Source organism: Magnolia sinica, chromosome 3, assembly GCF_029962835.1.
Source record: "Magnolia sinica isolate HGM2019 chromosome 3, MsV1, whole genome shotgun sequence".
Classification (NCBI taxonomy): domain Eukaryota; kingdom Viridiplantae; phylum Streptophyta; class Magnoliopsida; order Magnoliales; family Magnoliaceae; genus Magnolia; species Magnolia sinica.
The window spans coordinates 128,787,554-128,812,555 of NC_080575.1; the positions used below are offsets into that span (position 1 = coordinate 128,787,554).

The following is a 25,002-nucleotide window of genomic DNA, read 5'->3' on the forward strand; positions in this document are numbered from 1 at the left end:
AAGAGGCTGTTCACTCCCCAAGTATAGGGTTGTGATGTAGTAATAAACTCGGTGAGACCGAGGTTGAATCCTAAGGGACTGAAACCTGTACGTTATCTGAAACTAAGTAGAACTAGAACTAGACTAAAATGTAATCTAAATTAAGTAGAATTGAAGGAATAATGGTGAAATATTAATTTAAAACTTAAGAAATTCAGGAAAAGGAAACTAGGGATTCAGAGGATCCACTTGTAGAGATTAAGGAGATCTTATGCTTGCTTCAAGAACTCAACTGAACTTAGAGTCCATCTTCATCCAGTTGAAGGGTGTAACCATGAAAATTAACTGAACTTCTTTTGATATAGTTTTCAAGAGATGAAAGGTATATGAATTAGAATGGATTCCATCACCAAACCATGCCTAGGAGATAAAGTAAATAACAGAATTAAACTAATTACCAACCAATCAATAATGTATGAAGGTTATTGAGGGCACCGTCATCCGACCATGCCCAGGAGACGATCGTGAACAACAGGGCTTCCTGACGTCATAAACATAAAAGGAAAGGAACATGCTCAAAGCTATTGCAGACCCATTGTAATTTTAGTCACAACAGACCATTAAAAACTAAAAACATTCCCATTAATTAACTAAAATCCACATCAGTTCAGCATAAACAAAAAGGCACAAGCACAGAGTCTCCCCTCATGCTACAAGCTTCACCTCGTAGCCCTAGCTAAGAGGTTTAGCCTGACATGATGAGGCTAGAACACATGAGAAAAAATAAAATAAAACAAAATAAAAAAAACTCTAAAAGAACCACTCTCCCTGTCTCTGACTTCCAGCTCTGGCTCTCGTCCCCCTCTTCCATGTCCCAAAACCTCCTCTTATAGCTACTGGAAGGCTAGAGTCGGTGGCAGAGTCGCAGCAAGAAACGGAGTGCAACTTTTCGTAGCAAACTTCGGTGCCTCAAAACTCGCCACTTTTCTTGCTCAATTACCAAAGAAACACCGTCCCTTAGAACTTTTTTGAGTTCTCTACATGATGGACGGTTCAGATCTGCCATATGATGAAATATGGTGGGCCACAACCGCCTGGAAATTCTATTTTCGCAGATGTGCGTAAGTTTTCGCACGTTGAACGCTGGGTAGCTCGGTGGGCCCCACAGAGGTATTTTCTGGGAAATCCACCCCGTCCATTGGATTCAGGATGAAATTTCAGTTAAGAATGGATAGTTTTGAACGTCTATTGACGCGGCCCAGAGGAGAAATCACAATAAAATCACTTTTGAACATTACAGGACAGTCCTTTTGTGGCCCCTGTATCGCACACGTGTGCACGTATGGGTATGAAATTTCAGCAATATTTTGAAGTGTTTGAGACACTCTACACGATGTACGGATCGGATCTGTCGTACAGGTGATGTATGGGTCCCACAGTCATCCGCAAAAACGGCTAGTGGCCGTTTGTTGCGCAGCTGAAAATGGAAACTTCCGTTTCTGTGAAGGTTGCCGCTAGTAAGGGCGGGCGCTGGTCCGGTGCGGCCCGCGTACATGTACACGTGCAATGTACACACCTCACATACGGGCCCCACTGTGATGTGTTTCAAAAATCTGATCCATCCATTCATTTTCTCATCTTATTTAAACCGTCGAAACCAAAGTTGAGACAGTTCCAGATATCAGGTGGGCCCTAAATTAAAGATTAATGGGATGATCTCTCTGTTAGGCTACTTTTGGAGATCTTCAATGGTTGAAATTTAATATGTATGGTTAATTTATGGCCCCCATCACATGTATGAAGTTTCGTGTCAATCGGATGGCGAGAACCCTATGATCTTGCATTTTAGACCATTTTCGGACCTTTTTAATGTGAACAACTTGATTTCCTCGGATCCTTGACATGTAAATCCGTTGATCTCAGTCCTCGGGAGTCTGTTCCTTGCTCTGGTGACTTCGGAGCGTTAAATCCATGCTTTTAATACTCTTTTTCAATCAAAGCTCCTTATTACATCCTGCAACAAAAACACGATTAAATTATAATATTAAGCATTATCGTGTACGTAAAATCAGGTAGTAATCGGGGTCTGATATGCAATATTCGACCCTCAACAGAGGCTGTCACAGAAGCATGCAAATGGCATACAGATCAAGAATTACCAGACAACAACATCCACCTCCGAGACAACATGATGCTGAAGCAGGTAAAGTAAACCATCAAAGTTTATTAAAAGTCTTGCAACATTTCATAGGTGGTTGGGAATCCCGTACAAATCGGATCATAAAAAGCATTTGAAAAAACTTCTTGCATCTATGAATGAGGACGATGGGAAAGGATCCCCACCATCCGATTCAGCAGAAGTGAATGACCATTTTTTGGACACATCCAGCTCGGAGTCGCCCAAGAGTTCTCCTGCAGTTGAATCAATAAAAAGAGAACCGAAGGATTAATCTAACGACGAAGGTGGAGGTGGAGGAGGTGGTTACTATTACGGACAAGGTTCATTTAGTTACATGTCACAAAGGTATTCATCATATAGAGGGTATTGAATGTATGAAAGTTTTACGTAATCTATATGTTAGTATGTGCATGTTAGGTTTTTTTACTTTTGATTTTGGACATGATGTTAGATATGATTTATTTACTTTCGAAGTGAAGAATGTTCTTTTGTTTAGATGCTAATTTGCTTTTTTGGCCTATTCTTTTTCTTTTTCTTTCTTTATTATTCTTTAAATTTTAGCTTAAAGTGTATTTAGTACCAAATTTCATGAAAATCTGCACCAAATTAGACTGATTAGTCATGAAATGTCATGGTATTTGCTGCAACCATACAATTTTTTATCCATATAACTTCTTAACATCTTGATTGCACTAAATATCATGTCTAATGTGGCACAATATATCATGATATTTTAATGAAATAATGGTGCAATCGAACACATTGTCTTCTCTTTCAAATTTGAAGCACTCATTCTAGAGTTTTCTTATTGACTGGGGTCCACCATCTCCATGTGCTAAGGTGTGGGAATTTGCTCATTGGACTGTAAAGGTGCTTCCATGAATGATGTCTTCATAATGATGTCCACCATCTCTTATTTTTGTATTTTAGCAATTTTCATTCATTTGTTGTATTTTGAAGGTTTGCAAGTTCTCTGTGTTTTTAAACTCTGTTTTCTCTTTGCTGATCTCTTAAGAGTGCTATTTGATATGTAAATTAGGTTTCGAAAAGATATTTAAGCTTGGGGAAACATATCAGGTGTTAGATATGCATAGGTTCCTTACACATGAGTATAGAATATAGATATGTGGTCAGGCATTTGTGTTTATTTGTAATTATCATTGAAAACTATCTTTGGACTCTGGGTTTGGGTTTTATGCCTGATACAAATACTAAGATTGCATTTGATTGAACTGAAGTTAGTCTAATGAGGTGACAATCACTAAACCTTAACATTTGTTTATTAAAAAAAAAAATTTGTAATTACATCATTGGGATGGAGTTGAAAGCGATGTAGCTACAGTTGTGCTACCTGTTATAAATGCTTGGAAGCGTCACTAGTTTTCTTTGTTAAACGTTCTTATATTTGATGAAAATGAATGCTTGACCATCCAATTCACTTGTGCATCCAAATGCAGCCTGCCTGATTAGTAATTACAATCCAAATATGGTAAGAGAGAACTCTCCTTCATCCAATAGTGGTTCAATTGCGTTCCCTGCAAACACTTCCCTGCATTTGTAATATTGTGATGTGTGTCTGGTTAATCTTGATCTAATCCCTAGTTTGTAGTATACTTTGGTTTGCTTGCATTAATTCATTCGATCAGCCAAACATCTGCATCTTCATTACCACTGTATATAATGTGATACTTTGGTTTACTTGCATTATAAAAACTACAGTGTTATCTGGCCCAAAAATAAAAAATAAAAAAAATTTTGATTGATCAGGCAAGTGGAACACACACCCTTTGTTTTATTTCTATTTTTTTTCCTAATCATCCAAATGTTTTATTGAGGTAAGATTAGTCAAATGGCTTGATTAATATATTCACAGCGCGTCCCACCTGATGAACTGGATCTTTCATAAGCCAATACATAGGACTTCTAACCATGAGATGATGGAAAGATTTGTACAACCCATGCATGACCTTGGTTATTGTCATTGGGAAAAATGAGTTTGGGATGATTTTCAGACATCATCCAAACAAGCCCTCAAATTTTACTGCTACCTCTTCATTCACATCATATCAAGGAGATACCTGGCAGAACTTACACCAACAAGTAGCAAATTTACTCATATATGTTTGCTATTGAACTTCTATTTTTCAAATGAATATTCTAAACGGCACCATGCCTCAGCACCACGGCCCCACCACTCCTTATCGACGACAAAGAAGGAACCAACAATTATCAACCTCTAAATCAACTGCTAACAGTTGCATTTTTATTTTTATTTTTCCTTATTTAATGGTCTTGAATATCTTTTGTTAACTTGAGAGCTTGTTGAAAGTAGGCTAGTATTAACTAGAGATGAGGATTTCTCCTCCATGCACACATTTTCCTTTGGTTCCCTGGAATCTAAAATGAAGTCATGAATGTGTTTCTGGGAAATGGATTTCTAGTGAAAGAGATTCTGCCTATGGTGTTTGGGTATTGGTAGAACTATTCTCAAGAATGGAGTAGTTGTTTTTGAATAGTAGGAGTTGTTAGGAGAAGAGAGGCATTTTATCCTCTTAACAAATATGACTATACTAAGGGAATCCATTTCCCAATATCTAACCTTTTACAGTTCTCTTGGGAATACATTTCTCACTTTCTTAGGACCCAAACATAAACATCAGCCTCTTGCTGATGGAATCTGTTTCCTAGAGGCTGGATTCCCAGGAGAAAAAGCACCCCATAGAACAGAAGTTACAAATAAATTGCCCAAATACATAAGACAACCCTGAAACTAAAAATATATTTATAAGGTGAAGCATAGAATGCACATGTTTAATCCTAACCAAGCTATGCCCAAATCATCATCAGCCAACCTGCTAACAGGTAACAGAGTGCAACATGGGCAAGTACCTGGCAGCTACAACTTTACAGAAGGAAAAAAAACTGATCCGAACTTGGGCCAATCCGATCCGACTCGGTTCCCTGACCGAGTCAGACTCGAATCGGTCCAGGTCAGTTTGGGTTAGGATCGGATCAGGTCTGAGGACCCGGACTTGGTCTCGGATCGGACCGAGTTCGGGTCAGGCCATGCAGAACTTGGACCGGGTCGAGTTGGGCCTAATCCGATTTGACTCGGTCCGATGCCCAGCTCTAATCATGGCCCCTTAATGGATACCTTATGCCATTTGAATACAAACCATTGGTTGAACTTTTTTGTCCATTTCTAATATATATATATATATATATAAAAATCATCAAATCAGTGGCTAAGATCATCTGAACAGCTAAGTTAAAAGGTGTAGCCCATACATGGTGGTGTTCCAGCAGACGATTGGTCTTGGAACCATACATATGTAAGAGCGGATTAGGTGTAGCCCTTACCTTGGGCCCCACCTTGATGTATGTATTGTATATCCAAGCTGTCCATCAGTTTTTCCAAATCATTATAGTGCATGACCACAAAAACGAAGGTGATTTAAATCTCAGGTGGACCACACGATGGGAAATAGTGGTACTGACCATTAAAACTTTTTTTGTGAGCCACAAAAGTTGTGGATCACGCTAATATTTTCTGTGCTCCCTTCATCCATGTATTTGTGACCTTATCAATGGGCTGGATGGCAAATAAACATTTCGGTATGTCCTACAATTTATTTATTGTTTTTTTTTTTTATGGTGGAGAGTTCAACCACCACAGTTTCTTATATCATGGTTCACCTTGGATTTGGATCCACTTCCTTTTTGGGCTCATGCACTAAAATGATGCGGAAAAACAGATGGCCGGTGTGGATATACAATACATACATCAAAGTGGGGCCCCACAATAAGGGCCGCACCATTATTTTAGTTAGTAAATTAGAAAATAAATTCCAATCCATTGGACATACTTTTGAATATATATATATATATATAGGAAAAGGTTCTATGCGGTTGAGCTCATGGGAACTTCCCATGAGGTAGAGCTATGTGGGCCCCACCGTGATGCGTGTCGACCATCTACCCCATCAGTCAGATGCACCATTCCATGTTGGGCCTGGGGCTTAAAAATCAAGTCAATCCGTGAGTTTTATGGGCCACACTACATACAAAAGTTGAGAGGGGTTACCCTCCATTAAAACATTTATAATTATTTGTTGGGCCCACTGAGATGTGGTTCACAAATCCAGCTGATCCATTATGTGTGTCCCACTTGGATGAGGGGTTAGACCAAGTTTCAGATGCATCCAAATTTCAAGTGAGCCCCACCAAGTGATTTTATACGTTTTAAGCATGTCTTCACATGCTTTTAGATGGTATGGCCCACCTGAGTTCCGTATACGGCTGATTTTTGGGATATCCCATAATTTAAAGGGGACCCATCAAATTCACGGTGTTGATGGTTGATACACATCACAGTGGGGCCCACACAGCTCGACCTCATGGGAAGTTCCCATGAGCTTGACCGCATAGAACCTTTTCCATGAGGTCAAGTGCTAGCAACACGCTAGCGGTTGGATGGTGAAAATTTCAAACCAACCGTGAGATTTTACAGTATGAGTGGAGAAACAAAATCGGTGAAATTGGTTATTAAAATACTGACTCTGCGTATTTCCTGCAAATAGGGGTGTATATTGAGTCGAACCGAGTCAAGCTGGCCTCAGCTCGACTCGGCTCGGCCACTAGCTGACCTTAGCTCGAACTTGACTTGGCTCGGTCCTCGAGCCTGACTAGCCAGCTCGGCTCGGTTCGGTCAGCAAATCAGGCTACTTCGAGTCGAGTTCGCCAGTACAGCATTTTCACAAACACCTAGACTGCACTTTCAAAATCCCACTATTTATAAAACAAAAGTAATGGTTTTACAAGTATTTTATCAAACACCTTTTGAGCAACATAAAAACCAAGAAAAAAAAGGGTATTTGTTTCATGTACATACCTTCCTTGGAAATTGAGACAGAAACACTACAAACTTTACTATCAAAGAATAGAATTTTGTGCACAAAATGAGAACAAAATAAATATATTTAAAACCCTTGAAATGATGTGCCTATAGAGACTAGCACCATCATTATGACGACTTAAAAAGAGTTTGCACACTCACCATTTGAATTAGTTCTGGAAGATGGATCATGAGCTACCAGAATGCATGCAATCAAGTCAATGATTACTAAAGAACTCTCATGCATAGACTCATTCATACACAATATTAGCATATAAATAGATAAGAAAGAGAACTGAGAACCTACACACTTTCATGTACCAGCCACACTTGGTTGAGTCATTTCATCAAACACTTGGTGAGCACTATCAATAGCTAAGAAACTGAGTCACCAAACTAGTTCGATCCGAGTTTGATTCGAGTTGGGTTCGATCCGATCCGAGTCGAGTCAATCTTGGGCAGCTTGAACTCGGCTTGAACTCATTTCCGAGCTCAAAAATTCAGCTCGACTCGGCTCGAACTCAACTTCAAACCAAGCTGAATTGAGCTTTTTCGAGTTGAGTCAAGCGAGCTAACCCATCTAGCCCGGTTCATGTTTACCCCTACCTGCAAAAGCCTTTAGCACGAAGGTCGTGAGCTAGAAACCTAGGCGCAACCTACCATGAGGTTTTTTGAGAAATCCACCCCATCCATCCGTTTTTCCATATCATTTAAGGGGTTGAGTCTAAAATTGAACCAAATCTAAATCTCAAGTTAATGATATCACAGGAAAGAGTGGAAATAATGATTTCAACCATTGAAACCTAGCTAGGCCCCACATTGATGTTTATTTGTCATCCAATCTGTTCATAAGATCATACAAACATGGATGAAGAGAAAACACAAATATAAGTTTGATCCAAAAGTTCTGTGGCCCCTGAGAATTATTCGGTGATATTCGGATATATTTTATTTTTAGGTTAGAGCTCTAAAATTATTCAGTAAAATAGATAGACGGAGTGGATAAAATACATAAATCATGGTGGACCTTGGAGAGTTTACCCTGTCCACTTCCATTTTAAAAGGCACAATCTACGCCCCTCAATGAATCAGGAGATGCCAGCGGATGGACGCGGATTGCTTCCTACCCCCCGCCGGTCCCTAGCCACGAACAAGCAGTTCAGTGGGTGGGCCCACTCTAATGTATTAGTTTATCCACGCCGTCCTTTCTTCTTCTCAGATCATTTTAAGATATAACCATGAAAATGAGACAGATACAACGCTCAAGTGGGCCACACCAGTGACATGAAATGACAAAGCATTAAATGCCAGTTGCATTAAATGCAACAGTAATCTATGGTTGTGGTCCACTTGAGTGTTGGATGTATTTCATTTTTGTGCTTATACTTTAAAAGGATCCAAGAATGGACGGCGTGGATAAACCGCTACATTACAGTTTGCCCGCCGACAGAACTGACCGTCCGTGGCTAGAGACGCCGGGGGGGGGGTGGTAGGACGCAATCGGCGTCGCCAGCGGACGGGGATTAGCTACCGACATGTTTAGTACCGACTCGCTACATCACCAAGTTCCGTGGGACGCACCATGATATATGTGTTACATCCATACCGTCTATCCACTCGGAGGTATCAATTTAAAGCATGAGCTAAAGAATGAGATCAAAAACTCGAATGGACCCCACCACAGAAAACAGTGGATAGAGTGACTTCTACCATTGAAATTTTCTAAGGGCCACAAAAGTCTTTGATTAAGCTGAAATTTGTGTTTTCCCTTCTTTCATGTCTGTCTTACTTACGAACACGTTGGATACATTATAGTGGACCTTAGGTAGGTTTCAACGGTGGGCATCACTCTTCCCACTGTTTTCTGTGGTGGGGTCTACTTTAGACTTGGATTTGACCCATTCTTTGTATAATGCCCTAAAATGATCTCTCCAAATGGATGGCCGATGTGGATACAACATATACATGATGGTAGGTCCCACGGAACTTGGTGACGTCACTTCAGTATCGAGTCTCGTTACAACCCGTCAGTATCTCGATAAGGGAGCTTCTACGGGACGGCCATGGCAGGGGAGAAATACTCTACTGCCCTTTGGTTTCAATTCAGGTGGTTAGATTTTTAAAATCCACGCGGTCTATCCATTTTACCACCTCATTTTAGGACAGAGGTCAAATTTTAAGTAGATCGAAGATAGCTAAGTGAACCACACCACAAGAAACAGTGGGGATAATGCCTCCACGGTTAAAGCCTTTCTAGGAGTGGGGCCATCTTGATGGATTTATTATATATCCACGCCGAAGCAGATCAAAATTCCAAGTGGATCATACTACAGGAAACAGCAGGATTCAACGCCCACCATTAAAAACGTCTTTTATGGAACAAAAGTTCCGGATGGAGCTCATATTTGATTTTAACGGTGGATGACAAATAAACATTACTGTGGGGCTTAGAAAGGTTTCGATAGTTGAAATCATTATTCCCACTATTTCTTGTGATATGATGAACTTGAGATTTAGATTTGGTTCAATTTTAAGCTCAACCCCTTGAAAGATCTGGAAAAATGGACGGACGGGGTAGATTTCTTAAAAAATCCCACGGTAGGCCTCATACAAGTTTACAAGGCAGGACCTTCTAGCAGGAAATTGGATTGCGCACCGAGTAAGCGGATTGCGTACTGAGTGACTCAGTACCCTTAGCATACTAAGTAAACTCCGTAGGGTCCACATTATTTATTTATTTTATCCACTCCATCCATGTTAAAGGATAAATTTAGGCTTTGAGACCAAAAATTAAGTATATCCAAAGCTCAAGTGGACCACACCACATGAAACAGTTTTATTGAACCTCTACCATTGAAAAATTCTTGGAGGCCACGGAAGTTTTGGATCAAGCTGATGTTTGTGTTTTCTCTTCATCAATGTCTTCGTGATCATATGAACAGCTTTGATGAAAAATAAACATTACTGTGAGCCCTAGGAAGGTTTTAACGGTGGAAATCATTATTCCACACTTTCCTATGGCATGGTCCACTTAAGTTTTGGATTTACTTCAATTTTGCGATCAACGCCTAAAATTATTGGGAAAAATGGATTGACAGTGTGGATAAACCACAGACATTCACAGTGGTCCCAACTGAGTTTACTCAGTACGATAAAAGCCTACTGAGTTAACTCAGTCCGCAATCCAATTTCCCGCGAGGAAGCGGCTTGCGTACTTAGTAACTCAGTACCCTTAGCATACTGAGTAAACTCTGTGGGGTCCACAATTATTTATTTATTTTATCCACTCCGTTCATCCATGTTAAAGGATAAATTTAGGCTTTGAGACCAAAAATTAAGTATATCCAAAGCTCAAGTGGACCACACCACATGAAACAGTTTTATTGAACCTCTACCATTGAAAAATTCTTGGAGGCCACGGACCACGGCACATAAAGTGAGGAGGGACAATGATGCCCACTGGTAAAACCTTTCTACAGCCCATCATAATGTTTATTTTACATCCAACCTGTCCATAACGTCACACAAACTAGATGAAGGGACCAAACAAATATTATCTTGATCCAAAACTTTTGTAGCCCCAAGAAGTTTTCAATGATAGGTGTTCAATCCCTACTACTTTCTATGTTATGGTCTACTTAAGCTTTGGATCTGCTTAATTTTTGTACTAATGTCCTAAAATGATTTTTCCAAATGAATGGACAGTGTAGATATAATACTTATATCATGGTGGGGCCTAGCAACTGCAAGTGGTGTGTGGCACACTAGCCTTTCCGCTTCCCACGCTAAAGGGGACGTGGATTAGATACTGACAGGTTGAGTAGCGAGTCGGCTACCGAGGTGACATAACTAAGTTACGCTGGTTCCACTATGATGTACGTGTTATATCCATATCGTACATCCATTTTTAAATATCATTTTAGGGCATGGGCTAAAGAATATGGCAATTAAAAAGCTGTAGTGGACCCTACCACAGAAAACAGTGGGGAGAGTGATTCCCACCGTTGAAACTATCCTAAGGCCCACCATAATTTTTAGTTGAAATCCAACCTGTTCAAAAGTTTAAAAAAAGACATGAAATAAGAGAAAACACAAATATCAGCTTAATCTAAAACTTTTGTGGCCTTTAGAAGTTTTTAATGGTGGGCGTCACAGTCCCACTGTTTTCTGTGCTGGGATCTACTGGAACTTTAAATTTAACTAGTTCTTTGGATATTGCCCTAAAATGATCTCTCTGGATGGATGGAAGGTATGGATACAAAACGTACATCATGGTGGGGCCCAGAGCTTGGTGATGTCACTTCAGTAGCTAGTCTCACTACTCAACCTATAAGTAGCTAATCCGCACCCCGTGAAAGGAAGTAAATTAGGTGCCTAACTTAGGACAGTGCAACCATCATCGTGGAGCCCAACTTGATCTACATATTGTGTACCCACATGACCCATCTGTTTTGAAAGATATTTTTAGGTCCTGAGTCCGCAAATAAAGAAGATTCAATTCTAAGGGGAACCATACTATCGAAAACAGTGGTGATTGAATAATCACCTCGCAGACTGTCCTCTAGATGGTGTGAGAAGGAATTTTTATCTACATAGATATGTGGGCCCATTATAATGTTTATTAGAAATCCACCACGTTCATTTATTTTTTCTGGTCATGTTAGGATGTCGGAAAAATAATGAGGTATATCTATAATTCAACTGGGCCACACAATAAAAAAATGTGAGTAGTTAAATGCCTATCGTTGAAACCTTCCTAAGGTCTACCATTATTCTTATATGCCATCTATACTGTTAACAGGGTCATTCTTACTTGGATGAACTGAACATATAAAAGTATTAACTCAATCCATGTAACCCACCAATGTTCACCAGCAGACATCCATTCCTCACTATTTCCTATCGGAAGCCTACATGATTTTAGGATCTCCCCACTTTCTGTCTCATGCCCTAACGTGAAATTTATTTTTTTTTTAAAAAAACACAAATGAACAGTGTGAATTTATCACAAAATGATAGTGGGCCCTACACAGAATCCTAGCACATGATCTTCCAATAACGAAAGGCTCGCACATAAATTCAATTGCGGCCCTATAAAATTTCTCAGTTTGTTTAAAATTTTTACCATCCAATGAATAACGTAACGCCAACACTCGACCTTATAGTATAATATAGTCGAGCGTATAGTACCTTTTCCCATATATATATATATATAGAGTAATGCTCACACAACTAGTTGGACATTACGTTTTCATCCAACTAGCGTTGTGGTTAATGAAAACTTTCTTCATAATTAATGTAAGTAAATGCTTCCATTACAAGGCTAATTTCTTTTTAGCATGGAAAAGCGGTCATGGCTTAGGTGGGCCCATCGTGGTGTTAATGTAAAATCAATCCATCACATTATGTCACTCCATGTTAGATCAAGGTCTCAAAATTTATCATGGCTTAGGTGGGCCCATCATGGTGTTAATGTAAAATCAATCCATCACGTTATGTCACTCCATGTTAGATCAAGGTCTCAAAATTTATCTACATATGTAGTTCAAGAGGACCACACTATTGGAATTAGTGTACATGGAAAGGTTAACCCTGCAAACAGTATCGATGAGCCTAATTTTTGGGACCTAAGCTTAATTTTGGTCTCACATCTAATGGTTGGAATAGATTTCACAGTTTCATCATGATGGTCCCTGTAAAAATCAAGGGTGGATGTCTCTCTTCTAGTTATTCTCATTGGTGTCTGAATCACGGATTAGCCTGATTCATTGGCACTAGGCCTATTACTTGATTATATATCTAATGTTCGGAGTGGATCTCGGGTGGGATTACATGTAGTATCTGTTTCGAACACGCTACTTTAAGGCGTTGGTTAATGCCCGTAATGCTGGCGGTCAAGGATTAGATGCTAAAGTAATGTCGCCACGTTCTGTGGGCCCCACCATGATGTTTGTATTGTATCCACACCGTTCATCCATTTGGATACATCATTTTAAGATATAAATCAAAGAATGATGTAGATCCAAAGCTAAGTGAACCCCACCATAGAAAACATTGGGAACAATGATGCCCTCTGTTGAAACCTTTATAGGGCCCACCATGATGTCTATTTGAGATCCAACATGTTTATAAGTTAACACAGACATGGAATATGGAAATAACACAAATATCAGCTTCATCGAAAACTTTTGTGGCCTCAATATGTTTTTAAGGGTAGGCCTTAAATCCCTAATGTTTTCTGTGGTGGGGTACACTTGAGCTTTGTATCTGCCTCATTCTTTGTCTCATGCCATAAAATGATCACTCTAAATGGACGGATGATGTAAATACAACACATACATCATGGTGGGGCCTACAAAACATTACCATAGGGGTGGGGAGTTTTTAATGGTGGGTATTCAATGTCTACTCTTTTCTGCGGTGTGATCCACTTAAAATTTGGATCTACTTCGTTTTTAAGATCATACAGTGGAATGATGTCTCAAAACTGTTGGATGGCGTGGATATTTAGCGCATACATGAAGGTGGGCCCCACGGTCAGGTAAGCACCCCACTGCTTTTTTACCGGGCAACACTAATCCACTCCACACCAATCTCGGGAATGTCCGACATTTTTGGGAACCAACCGTCCAAGAGGTCCCACCTTTATATTAGCACAGGGCCTACCGTGATGCGTACCACGGAATCTACTCCGATCATTGGATGTGTAATCCTGTGTAGGTCTACCTAGGTGAGGTCTACCTGGGATATTTTGAGAAATCCACCCTGTCCATCCGTTTTTCCATATCATTTAAGGGGTTGAGCCTAAAATTAAACCAAATCGAAGTCTCAAGTTGATCAGATCACAGGAAACAGTGGGAATAATGATTTCAACCATTGAAATCTTGCTAGGCTCTACAGTAATTTTATTTGTCATCCAAACTGTTCATAAGATCATACAGACATGGATGAAGAGAAAAAACAAATATACACTTGATCCAAAACTTCCTTGGCCCCCAAGAATTTTTCAACAGTAGATGTTCAATTCAACTGTTTCATGTGGTGTGGTCCATTTGAACATTCTGTATGATTTATTTTTGGGATCAGGCCCTAAAATTATATGGTAAAATGGATGGACAGAGCGGATCACATACATAAATCATGGTGGACCTCACAGAGTTTACTCAGTACGTTAAGCGTAGTGAGTTACTCACTGCGCAGTTTGCTTCCGTCGCCGATCAGGAAATCGGATTGTACGGAGTAAACTCAGTGGGGCCCACCTTATGTGTGGGGCCACTGTGATCTTTGTGTGAAATCCAACCCGTCCATTCATTTTTAGATATCATTTTAGTACATCATACCAAAAAATGAGGAGGATCCAAAATTCAAGTGGGCCATACTAAATCTCTACCGTTTCCTCTCATGTGGCACATTTAATTTTTGGATCCTCCTCGTTTTTTGGTCGCATGTCCTAAAATGATTTCAAAAAACGGATGGACGGGTTGGATTTATCATAAACATCATAATGGGCCCCACACAGAATCCGTGCACCGGATCTTGCTCTTGCGTGAAATTAACTTGCAATTCCAAGAGTATCTTGGTGTACTCTTGGTGTGTGTAGGAGAGAGTGCATGAAATTCATTTGCAATGCAATTCCAAGAGTCTCTCCGCGAGTGTAGAAGAGACTCTTTATCTTGAGTTCGCAGGAGACCGCTACTCTATAAATAGATATGCATCCAACCATTAGAAATAGAAGAGCACGCAATGGGCGAGAGTAAGATTCTGATATTAGTTTTGATAGCGATTTCTCTTCTTTGCTGCGATGCAAGAAGTATATCAAAAGAAGAACATTTGAAAATGAAGAGAGAACTCAAGCGTCTCAACAAGCCTGCTGTGGAGAGCATTCAGGTAAGTCATGTAACAAGCATGTACTAATTAATGTATGGTCAAGCCAAAACATATATATTCAAGTGGTGTGGCCCCCATGAGTTTTGAAATGACCTTGGATGTGTTCCTTCAACCTTGTGGGGGTGAAGCTGATGACTGAGTTGGATGGCATGCCCACAACATGGTGGACCTTTAGTGGGGCCCACTTGACTTCTTGGGGATTTTATGAAGAGGTTAGATAGCACCTATACATCACTTGGCTCACTACCATATGTTGAAATGTATGGGATCATTCCTCTTGATAAAACATTAATTTTTACTGGGCGTCTCTAATTGGAAACATCTTTGCAGAGCCACCCATCTGGGCTGCTCTCAACACATGAATGGTCAGGATCATTGTAAAGTGGACCAAATGAACAAGGATGGTCAGTGAGCCTGGCCTAGGCCATGCTATTTTAAGGCTGTTATAGCTCATAAGCGTATAGCCAGTGGCTTCGGGCGCACTGTATACACGTGTGCGTATACATGCATGCGCCTGCCATATCTATGCTCCTATGTCCACATCAGCACATTTCTTTTATTCATAAATTGTAAAAAGCTTGATCAGTCATCATCATCACACATTGTAATCATGATCAAGGACATGGTCGCCATCATTAGAATGTTTTGGAATATTGATGGATGTTTAAAGTTTCTTGCAGACGGAATATGGAGATATCTTTGATTGTGTAGACATTTATAAGCAACCAGCTTTTGATCATCCTTCACTCAAGAATCACATAATTCAGGTTAGTCTCTCTTTCTTTTCATTTATAGGCCATACACCAAGATTTGCAGTGATCAGACAATCCTAGTCATTTATATAGAAATAGGTATCTTTTTTTTTTTTTGTGGGCCAGTGATTAGATGATCACCCCATCTTAGTTGAAAAGTATTCTTAACATTTATCCATCCTAACTGTCCATTAGATGTGTACCCTTTGTCAGGTCTGCATCCAAAATCCTGCATCACAGGTGGGGGGCACACTAAATGGAACAATTGGGGGTAATTGTGGAGGGTGATACCCACCAGATGCATGATTTGGATTTTAAAAAAACACCTGGAAACCATGCCATGTGTGTGTGTGTGTGGAAATGCTCACCTGCACAGAACTCATCTCCCATGATATGAGCGCAAAATCTGAATCAGCCATGTAATGCAGCACCTTGGGCTTAACTTTCACCCTGATTCAAAACTTTAGTGGGCCATGGCAAAAGTTAACAATTTCCTCCCTTGATTTCTCTCTCTCTCTCTCTCTCTCTCTCTCTCTCTCTCTCTCTCTCTTGCTATGGCCCACCAAAGTTTTTTATTAAGGTGAAAGTTGGTCCGGGAGGTTTCATTGAGTGTTGCATCACATGGACCGTTTAGATTTTGGAAGATGAGTTCTTAAAAAGTTCTGGTGCAAGCATTCATACTTCGGTACCTTCTTATGAGAGCCTGTGCTCACTTTTGCACATGCGTCATGGGCACATAATCTGAATGGTCCACGTGACGCGGTACCCCTTGAAATCTCACCAGCCCAATTAACTTTTAGCCTGATACAAAACTCTGGTGAGCCATGGCAAAAAGAAATAGTTTCCTCCCTTGATTTGCATTTCTCTTTGCTATGGCCTACTAGAGTTTTGGATAGGCTGAAATTTGGGCCGATAGAGTTTCAAGGGGTGCAGCATCACGTGAGCCGTTCAAATTTTATGCCCATGACATGTGTGCAAAGGTGCGGACAGCTACTCACGTAAGAAGGTCTGCATGTGCCTCTCTCTCTCTCTCTCTCTCTCTCTCTCTCTCTCTATATATATATATATATATATATATATATATATATATATATATATATATAATGACATTTCCCTAATGACTTTGTAACGTTTAAAAACTAATAACTTACTGCGCATGCAGATTCCTATCCAAAAGGGATGGAGAATAAACACCCTTCAAATACAAATCTAGAGTTTGGGCTCAAGGAAGGTGGGTGTCCATTTGGGACCATACCTATTCGACGGACTACAATGCAAGACCTATTAAGAGCTAAATCTCTCTCTGATTTTGGTAGAAAGCCTGCAACCGATGTGACCCATCATGTAAGTCCCTTTTTACTCTTCTCTATATTTTCGGTTGGCATTTTTTTTCATGTATTGCTCTCACCCGTGTAGACCTTCAGACATGACATGATCCGAACCATTCATATGGATCCAAGAAGTGGCTTTTTAAATTAGCTTGTGATGGACACTTGATGTAACAATCCTAAATTTTAATGCATTAAAAAAAAACTAAAATAAATATTTAAATATTTTATTATTGAGTTGGGAGAGAGGTCTAGGGACCGATTCTTGAAGTAGTAATAGTAAATTTTTTATCAAATGTCATAAAAAAAAAATAAAAATAAATTCAGGATAGGATAAGGGAGGATGTGCTTATCCTATCTAGAAGTAAGGAAAAAAAGAGATAGGAAGCCCTAAAGAAAAGGGAGAGGAGATTCTAAGAAGATTTTATCAGGTAAGTTCTAACCCTTAAATCTTTTTAGTTTTTTATTATCTTGTTAATTTCTTTCCGATTTATACAATAGATGGTGTGTATCATCCACACGATCATTATATAGGTGTGTAGAATTTTTTTTAATAAAGTTATGCTTTTATGATTTCAAATCTGGTTAATAATATTTTAGGAATAAAGTGAATGGATAAAATTTGATTTCAGATCTTGTGAGATAGATCTGAACGAGTCATTTAATCCTAAGCACCAAAAGATAACAGTGCCTTGAATTTCAGATCGATCTGACCATCGGATGGGCCACACTAATCAGATCTATAAGTATTTAATTAGGAAAGCTAGATTTCTGCGCAAGTGATTGATATCACTTAGCGTAGAAAGTCGAGATGGGTCATCGATGTATATGTGGTTAGATCCATATAATTCTTCCAATGTGTAGAGATAAAATATGCCAAGACCTCAAGAATCTGGATGATCCAATCATCCGGTGGCCCACCTCGATTAATTATTTGACATTTAATTTCAGAATTTTTTTTTTTAAAAATCTAAATCTTGATAATTAAATTTAATAAATATATAATTTTAATTATTTGATCATTTAAGGTTTGACCACTTAGGATGTATATCAAAGGTGGGCCCCACCATGTAAAATAACTAGATGAATAATAATGTTATTGATATAATTGATAGGATCTTTGAATTCAAACTAACCTAATTACCTTGTGGATTATTGATATAATTGATAGGATCTTTGAATTCAAACTAACCTAATTACCTTGTGGATTCTACACTATCAGATTTATATGAGTAACCCAACTTATTTCATGATTCATTAAAATTAAAATAAATCATTTGTGGTTGTTTGATTGATTGATATACTGATTTGAATATTTTGTTATGATAATTGTATGCTAAATTCATATGTGAATATTCTGATTAAGACAATTATGTCAAATATGAAAAATATGCATTTATATATCATTCATTATTCATTGCATTTGCATAACGCATGGTTGATCGTAGGGGCCCCCCCTGAAAGAAATGTCGATCTTGGTAAAGCGTTACCAGATGCAGACTATGCCCAAGCCTACCGAAAGGTGAAAGCCTACTCAACGGGTGGATGCGGGTTGACGTCCTCCAAACCAAGCAGATGGATGATCATCCCATCCAATGCATTCATACACCATTTGCATCTATATCATTTTACATACATTTTTTGTATTATTTTAATTGTTATGATTATGACCATGCTGGGTTATTTCACTAAGCCTGGCCAACTTACCTTTTTATTAATGGAAAAAATGTACAGAGGAGTCATTGGCAGATGATGTGGCACAAGAACCAGAAGGATCTACTGTACCTGAGCACGACCCATATGAAACGTGACTATACTTATCTAAAGATAAAGTAGCGGCATTAGACCATTTCTGATTATGTGGTTTATTTGCTAGCATAGTTTGATTAACGTATAGTACATATCGATATTGATTTTAAGAATTTAAGAAATTATGTAGTTTATTTGATTGAAACAATATTATTATGGAATAAGCATAATTATAATATGATGATATAATAAATGAATGATTTTTAAGGTTTATTTTATTTTAAGGGTCGTTAAGATTTAAATATGTCTGGTTGATTGGTGTTAAGTATTATGTATGTATGATTGAGATTATGGTGGAACTTATACTGTGTATAATTATCACCTCTGATTAAAATGATTAAGGAATTAAGTTAGTACACTTTAAGGAATTATCACCTCTAATATAATTATCACTTCTTATTAAACTGATTATATTGAAACTCAGATCTAAGGGTGCACACTCTGTACCCGAATTTTGGAGCGTGACACCTGAAGGTTCCAACCAACTGATCTATGTCGTCCATTAGTTCCAAATAATGGCCCTATAAAATGAATGGTTAACACTATTTATAGAAAAATAGGCCAAATCCACCACTTGTGCCATGTTTGCTGGGGCCCATCATAAATAGCTCACAGCTCTTAAAAATCACTTTTATTAGAAAACTACTAATAATCCCATCAATGGCTTTGAAAATGGATAGCCACAAAAAAGAAAAGGCCAACTTATTGATAGATCAGCCCATTTGATCATTGTGATTTTCACATTGATGCCCAAAAAATGTATACTCAACCTAGTAGACGGCACAGATCGATCTGATGGAATGTTATCGTTTTTATTTAAAGTGATGTATGTAATACTAATATACTTATCTTCTTTTTCTTTTCTTTTCTTTTAAAATTTTAAAATCAAGTTTGCTACTATAAGCCATGTAGGTGAATGGTCTGGAACCCGAGCGACTATGAATGTGTGGAGTCCACTAGTTTCAGATAACAGGCAATTTAGCTTGGCCCAATTGTGGATTATAAATGGCCCAATAGATCAACTCAATACCATAAAGGCTGGATGGAATGTACGTCATCCTATCTACTACTTTTTGAAAATTCAATGAATTATGATCGTTGATTTTTTAGTTCATTTGAAACTTTGATATCATCCAAGCTACTAATTTTCTTAGGTATATCCGCAACTCTACGGCGGTGGATTACCTCGTTTGTTTGTGTTCTGGACAGTAAGCTTCACAGTCATTAATTTCTTCTTATACCTGCAAACTGTTCAATTAATGGGCCACCTCTTTAAGTGAACATAGACCCAAAACTTGTGCCATGTATTTAAATTTAAATAGTGGAGTCACTTCTTAGTTGATATGTCAGTAGGGTATAGCATCCATTTGCATGCATGGAAAAACTCTATTGTTGCGTTCACACTCGGCAAATCATGGGGCCCACCCATGAACTAAAAAAGAACAGGGATGAAGATGATCTCAACCGTCAGATCGGAGGATATCAAATCTAACTTTAAGATGGAAAGAAAATAAAGGTTCACATTCAACAAACTGAGACTTGATAGATTTGAGGTTGGAATATTAGATATGTAATGAGGAATTGACAGATTGTATATGCATCATTAATGGAGATTTAATGCTTTAATCTTAAGGGCTTGTTTGATTTTTCATGTAAGAGGTAATTACCTAGTAAATGGATAATAATTATTTACCCAGGTAATTATCACATCGTTTCCGATGCAGGCGTTGACGGCTGAAGTTTTCAGTGCTAGGCTGCAAAATGAATGTAGGGCCCACTGTGATGTACGTGGCGTATCCACATCGTTCATCATATATGTCAGCCTCATTTAGGACATGAACCCAAAAATGATGCAGATCCAAAGCTCCCATGGACCACACCACACCGTATAAAAATTTGTGTGGCCCTCAGAAGTTTTGGATGAGGCTGATATTTGTGTTTACTCCTTATCAATGTTTTTATAACTTCATGAACAGATTAGATGATAAATAAACATCAATGTGGGCCTAATGAACAAAATAACTTTCAATGGTGAACGTTTAAGGCCATTGTTTCCTCCGGTATGGGCCACTTGAGCATTGCATTTGTCTCAATTTTGAAATTAGGCACTAAAATCTTCTAATAAAATTGATGGACGCTGTGGATATGTCATACACATCACAGTGGGGTCCACAAATTTAAATAAGCTTTTTTGGACCAAGTTTCTAGACGAAAATACGCTTGAAATTTCAAATAGAGTAAAAAGGGTAATAATGAGCTTTTTCCCCGGTATTTCCCTGATACACGAAAAATCAAACAGCCCCTAAATGTGTATATGATTGAGAAGACATTTTCGATGACATGTAATCGCTGATAAAGGATCTTGGTCTTTCGCACCTTACACCTTTAGGAGAACATCCAATGAAATTAGGGTTTTCTCTCTTATGTGAGTGAGGGGACTAAGACATCTATTTATAAGAAAGAGGAGTAGAAAAGCTTACCCATCACACTTCTCTCCTCCAGGGTCTCCACACTTAGGTTTCCATATCCTGCTTAATAACCGTGTATAAGAATTATGGTTTAAACGTCCCGCCCCAAACCTATTTACAATGATTGCGACTGTAGTGGAGCTCACTAAATCACTCAATTAGAATAATCTAACAGTCAAATCTACACTTGTGATCATGTGTAGCCCACCTGATAGGAGTCTTACATGGAACTCTGCTGTTAATCTAATTTTGGACCTTCACCCATCTACATCAGGTGGCCCATCCCATGATTTGAATGGTTTGTATCTTCATTCTCTTCTAGTAGTAAAACACTTTTTCTCATATCAATGTACACTTCTAATAAAAGTCGATTCATACAAGACAATAGGCTGCTACAATCTATTGTGCCCTGGTTTTGTACAAGTGAGCAAAGATATAGCCCTTGGCTCTTTCCTGCGAACTTCTGTCTACAATGGAGATCAACAGGAGGAAGTGACCCTGGCAGTATTTAAGGTACCTCTCAACCTTCTTTCTTATAAGTTAATGGGCCACCTGATGAAGGGTTATGATGTAGTAAAGGACGTGATGAGGTCGATCACGGTCTTCCTCATGGATAACTACTCTGAATCTACGGTGCTCTATGGATTCCCCATGGATTTTCTTCGAATCCACCAGAGATAAAATAAAAATAATATCTAATAAATTCAAAAATAAATTAATTGATGATAAAAATAAAATTACAATCCTTTAAACAATGAGTTAAAACCTAGGATGGAGTTCTAGACTCAAACACCCTAAAAACTTGACTTACTATAAATGGTAAACTGACAGTCATAATTTCTATTATACTTCATGGTTTTGGCCAAAAATAGTTGGGCATGACTCCTACAACTCAAATGATCAAAAGTAATGATAGAACCAAGACTTATTATTTATAGGGAAAAATGAAAATAAAATGGACTTTTGACCGTCAATATGATAGAATATCGCAAATCCGACATGGGGAACCCAGCATAGCGGGGTTGGTTGGCTAAAGTAGCTTCTCCTACCCAAAATCATATATGATATGTCGAAAAATTCATTCCGGTTTGCGAGATATGAATATTTTAATGGTCCGGATCATTTCGGCCTCTGATCGGGCCTTCTCTAGACCATCTTTGCCATGAAAGTGTCTGTGATTCGCTCTACGTCAGGCTAGGTGACATGTTCCACACATTCCATCGGGATGTTTCTATGGTGTACCCTCACCAATGTCTTCCAGTGTTCCCTTTGCTGTGGCCCAGCCTGATTTTTAGGCCAGGTCATGCTCACAGTGGTCCCACCTGATAAATGGTGCCTGCTGCTAGTTGTTATAGTACTGGACCCCACCTGATCTGGCTACTGCTATTACAGGAAAAATCGACAGGTGATTGGTGGTTGACATTTGGAGATGATCATGTACCAGACTACCAGTGGGTTATTGGACTCAGTCCATCTTCACAAGCTTAGCCGACAAATCAACTGGAACTGATTGGGGTGGTGAGACGTGCACACCTGAAGGAATCAAAAGCCCCCCAATGGGAAGTGGACAATTTCCTGATGAAGGGTTTAAAAAGGCCTCTTATATGAGGAGGCTGCAGTATGTGGACAACACCTACACTTTTAAAGACATCCCCAACACTTTTAAAGACGTCCCCAATGATGGCTTCGTCTATTCAGATCTGCAGTGCTACAAGTTGAATGATGGTGGCAACTTAGGTGGGTTCTGGGATAGGAATTTCTTTTTTGGCGGGCCAGGTGGATGCTAGAGTTGTGATGGACGGTGGATTTTCAATGTTTTTATGCACTGTAAGCTTGACTCATATATGGGTTTTCTAAATAAGTAACAAATAAATGGGGGATTTATCAAAAATTCCCTACACTGCTTTTCTTATTTGATTAAGTACCTTCTTTGATTATTTTGATCATAACATGACTCATCTGAGTCGACCCGGACTCGGTCTAATGAGGTCTGGTTTAAAAGTGAGTTGTGGCTCGACTCTCCTGACCCGATGAGTCAGCCATGTCTTAAATGCATGGTCCCACCTCTCATTAGAGGTGACAGTGGGCTGGACCATTCTAAGCCCGGGCTCAGCCCTACAATGTAATGCCCAAGGCTTAGTTCAGGCCTACATCAGCATGGGCAGGCCCAAATAAAAAAATGATTGGGTCAGGCCTGACCCATCCCTGATCTGGCCTAAAATTCATGGAACCGTCCATATAAAAGAATCATGCTGATCCAAAACTCATGATTCCATATGTTTGAGATTCACTCTGTCCATCAGGTGTGCCACCCATTTTAGGCCTTAATCCCAACACACCGATTCAAAATTCATATGTCCCTCACTGTGGGAAAAAGTGTAAAATCTGCCTTGAACCCATAAATCTATGTTTTGTGGTTCACCTAAGTCTCAAAAAACGTAATTTTTGGTGAGTACCTTCGTCTCCATGAGAAGCATCACATGGATGCATTGGGTGGTATATACAAACCAAGGTGGGTCCCATTGAAAATTAACGGTGGGTGAGCGCCCATCCCAGCTCTTCCGGATGCTGTGGCTTACCTTTAGTTTTCAACCGAACCAGCTTTTTATTACTGGGGAGTGTTGTACCCTATTCATGATCATCCGTGGGAAATCAAACTGAAAAAGGAAATGTGTCCTGTCATGGTTATGGGAAATATATATCATGGAGCACGGCTGAAAGAAACACGGTTGAACGAAAAGCGGTTGAGCAGAAAGAAGCCGAAATCAGTCGAGCAAAAAAGAATGATAAGAGGGAACCAAAGGGATGGAAAGATTTGAAAGGCCTGCATGACAATGATTTAGTTATCGTAAGAGACAAAATCATACATGTGGTATATGTTAATTCAAATTAAACCTACTAAATACTGTAACCCAAATTACACCCGAGAATCAGATTTGCTTGAACAATTCAAGCCTCTAATTTGTGAACACTTAAAGACCATTGGATGCTTTTCATTTTTAACCATCCAATAAATGTCCACCAATCCAGCAGTAAGCTAACCAAGTAAGCTCGTTATTGTTGTATTTGATGTCTTAAATCAAGTCAGATATAGAGCCTATCGATGCTATTGATAGACTGTTCGATGTCACCTTCGATGGCATTGAACAGTGTTCGATCCCATTGAGATTTTTTTTTCCTCCAGTTGGTCACTGGACCATCAGGGTGTCTTTTCGATGACATCAGAATGTGTCCGATGACATCGAAGTAAATGTTCAATGCCATCGAACATAGCAAGATGCAATCAAGAATTTTCGAAAAATCATATTTTGTCTCTGGACAAGTTTTGGTGTTTATTCGATGCCATCAAAAGATTAGTTTCGATGACATCGAAGTATGTTTGATTCCATCGAAGGATTCTGTACAGATTTACGATTTTGCAGGATTTGTTTCTAATTTCGTTTGGGATTCTTCCATAGCTTATAAATACGTGTAAATAGGATTAGGAGGTATTCCAATGGTTTTTAATTCGTCCAAAGGGTTTCAAGGGTGTAGCAAGGGTTTGATTCAAGATTGTTCGAATCGGGTAAGCTCTCTTCTCTTGTAATTTCCCGCAAGGGTTTTTCCACGTTAGAATCGATGTATTCTTTTTCTGCTTGCTTGGTGCGAGTGGATTACATCACTTGATTCACCTTTGTGTGCTTCCTCGGTCCCCCAATATGTCGTG

The 25,002-nt window shown here is 39.0% G+C and overlaps 1 protein-coding gene across 1 annotated transcript; it reads left to right on the forward strand.

The window, feature by feature from the left end:
- The first annotated feature begins 14,812 nt into the window (after positions 1-14,812).
- Positions 14,813-23,083, forward strand: LOC131239160 (protein neprosin-like). The gene is made up of 6 exons (XM_058236716.1): positions 14,813-14,939; positions 15,620-15,771; positions 16,682-16,689; positions 16,854-17,035; positions 21,678-21,809; positions 22,766-23,083. The coding sequence occupies exons 1-6, from the start codon at positions 14,889-14,891 to the stop codon at positions 23,081-23,083; spliced, it is 843 nt and encodes a 280-aa protein (XP_058092699.1). The 5' UTR covers positions 14,813-14,888.
- The last annotated feature ends 1,919 nt before the right edge of the window (positions 23,084-25,002 follow it).

What these genes read in the sequence shown, in the direction of transcription:
- LOC131239160 (XM_058236716.1), top strand. Translation starts at nt 14,889, where the DNA reads ATGAAGAGAGAACTCAAGCGTCTCAACAAGCCTGCTGTGGAGAGCATT. An exon ending in CTGCTGTGGAGAGCATTCAG is followed by an intron (nt 14,940 to 15,619) that starts GTAAGTCATGTA and finishes AGTTTCTTGCAG; the next exon opens with ACGGAATATGGAGATATCTT. An exon ending in CAACCGATGTGACCCATCAT is followed by an intron (nt 17,036 to 21,677) that starts GTAAGTCCCTTT and finishes GATTCATACAAG; the next exon opens with ACAATAGGCTGCTACAATCT.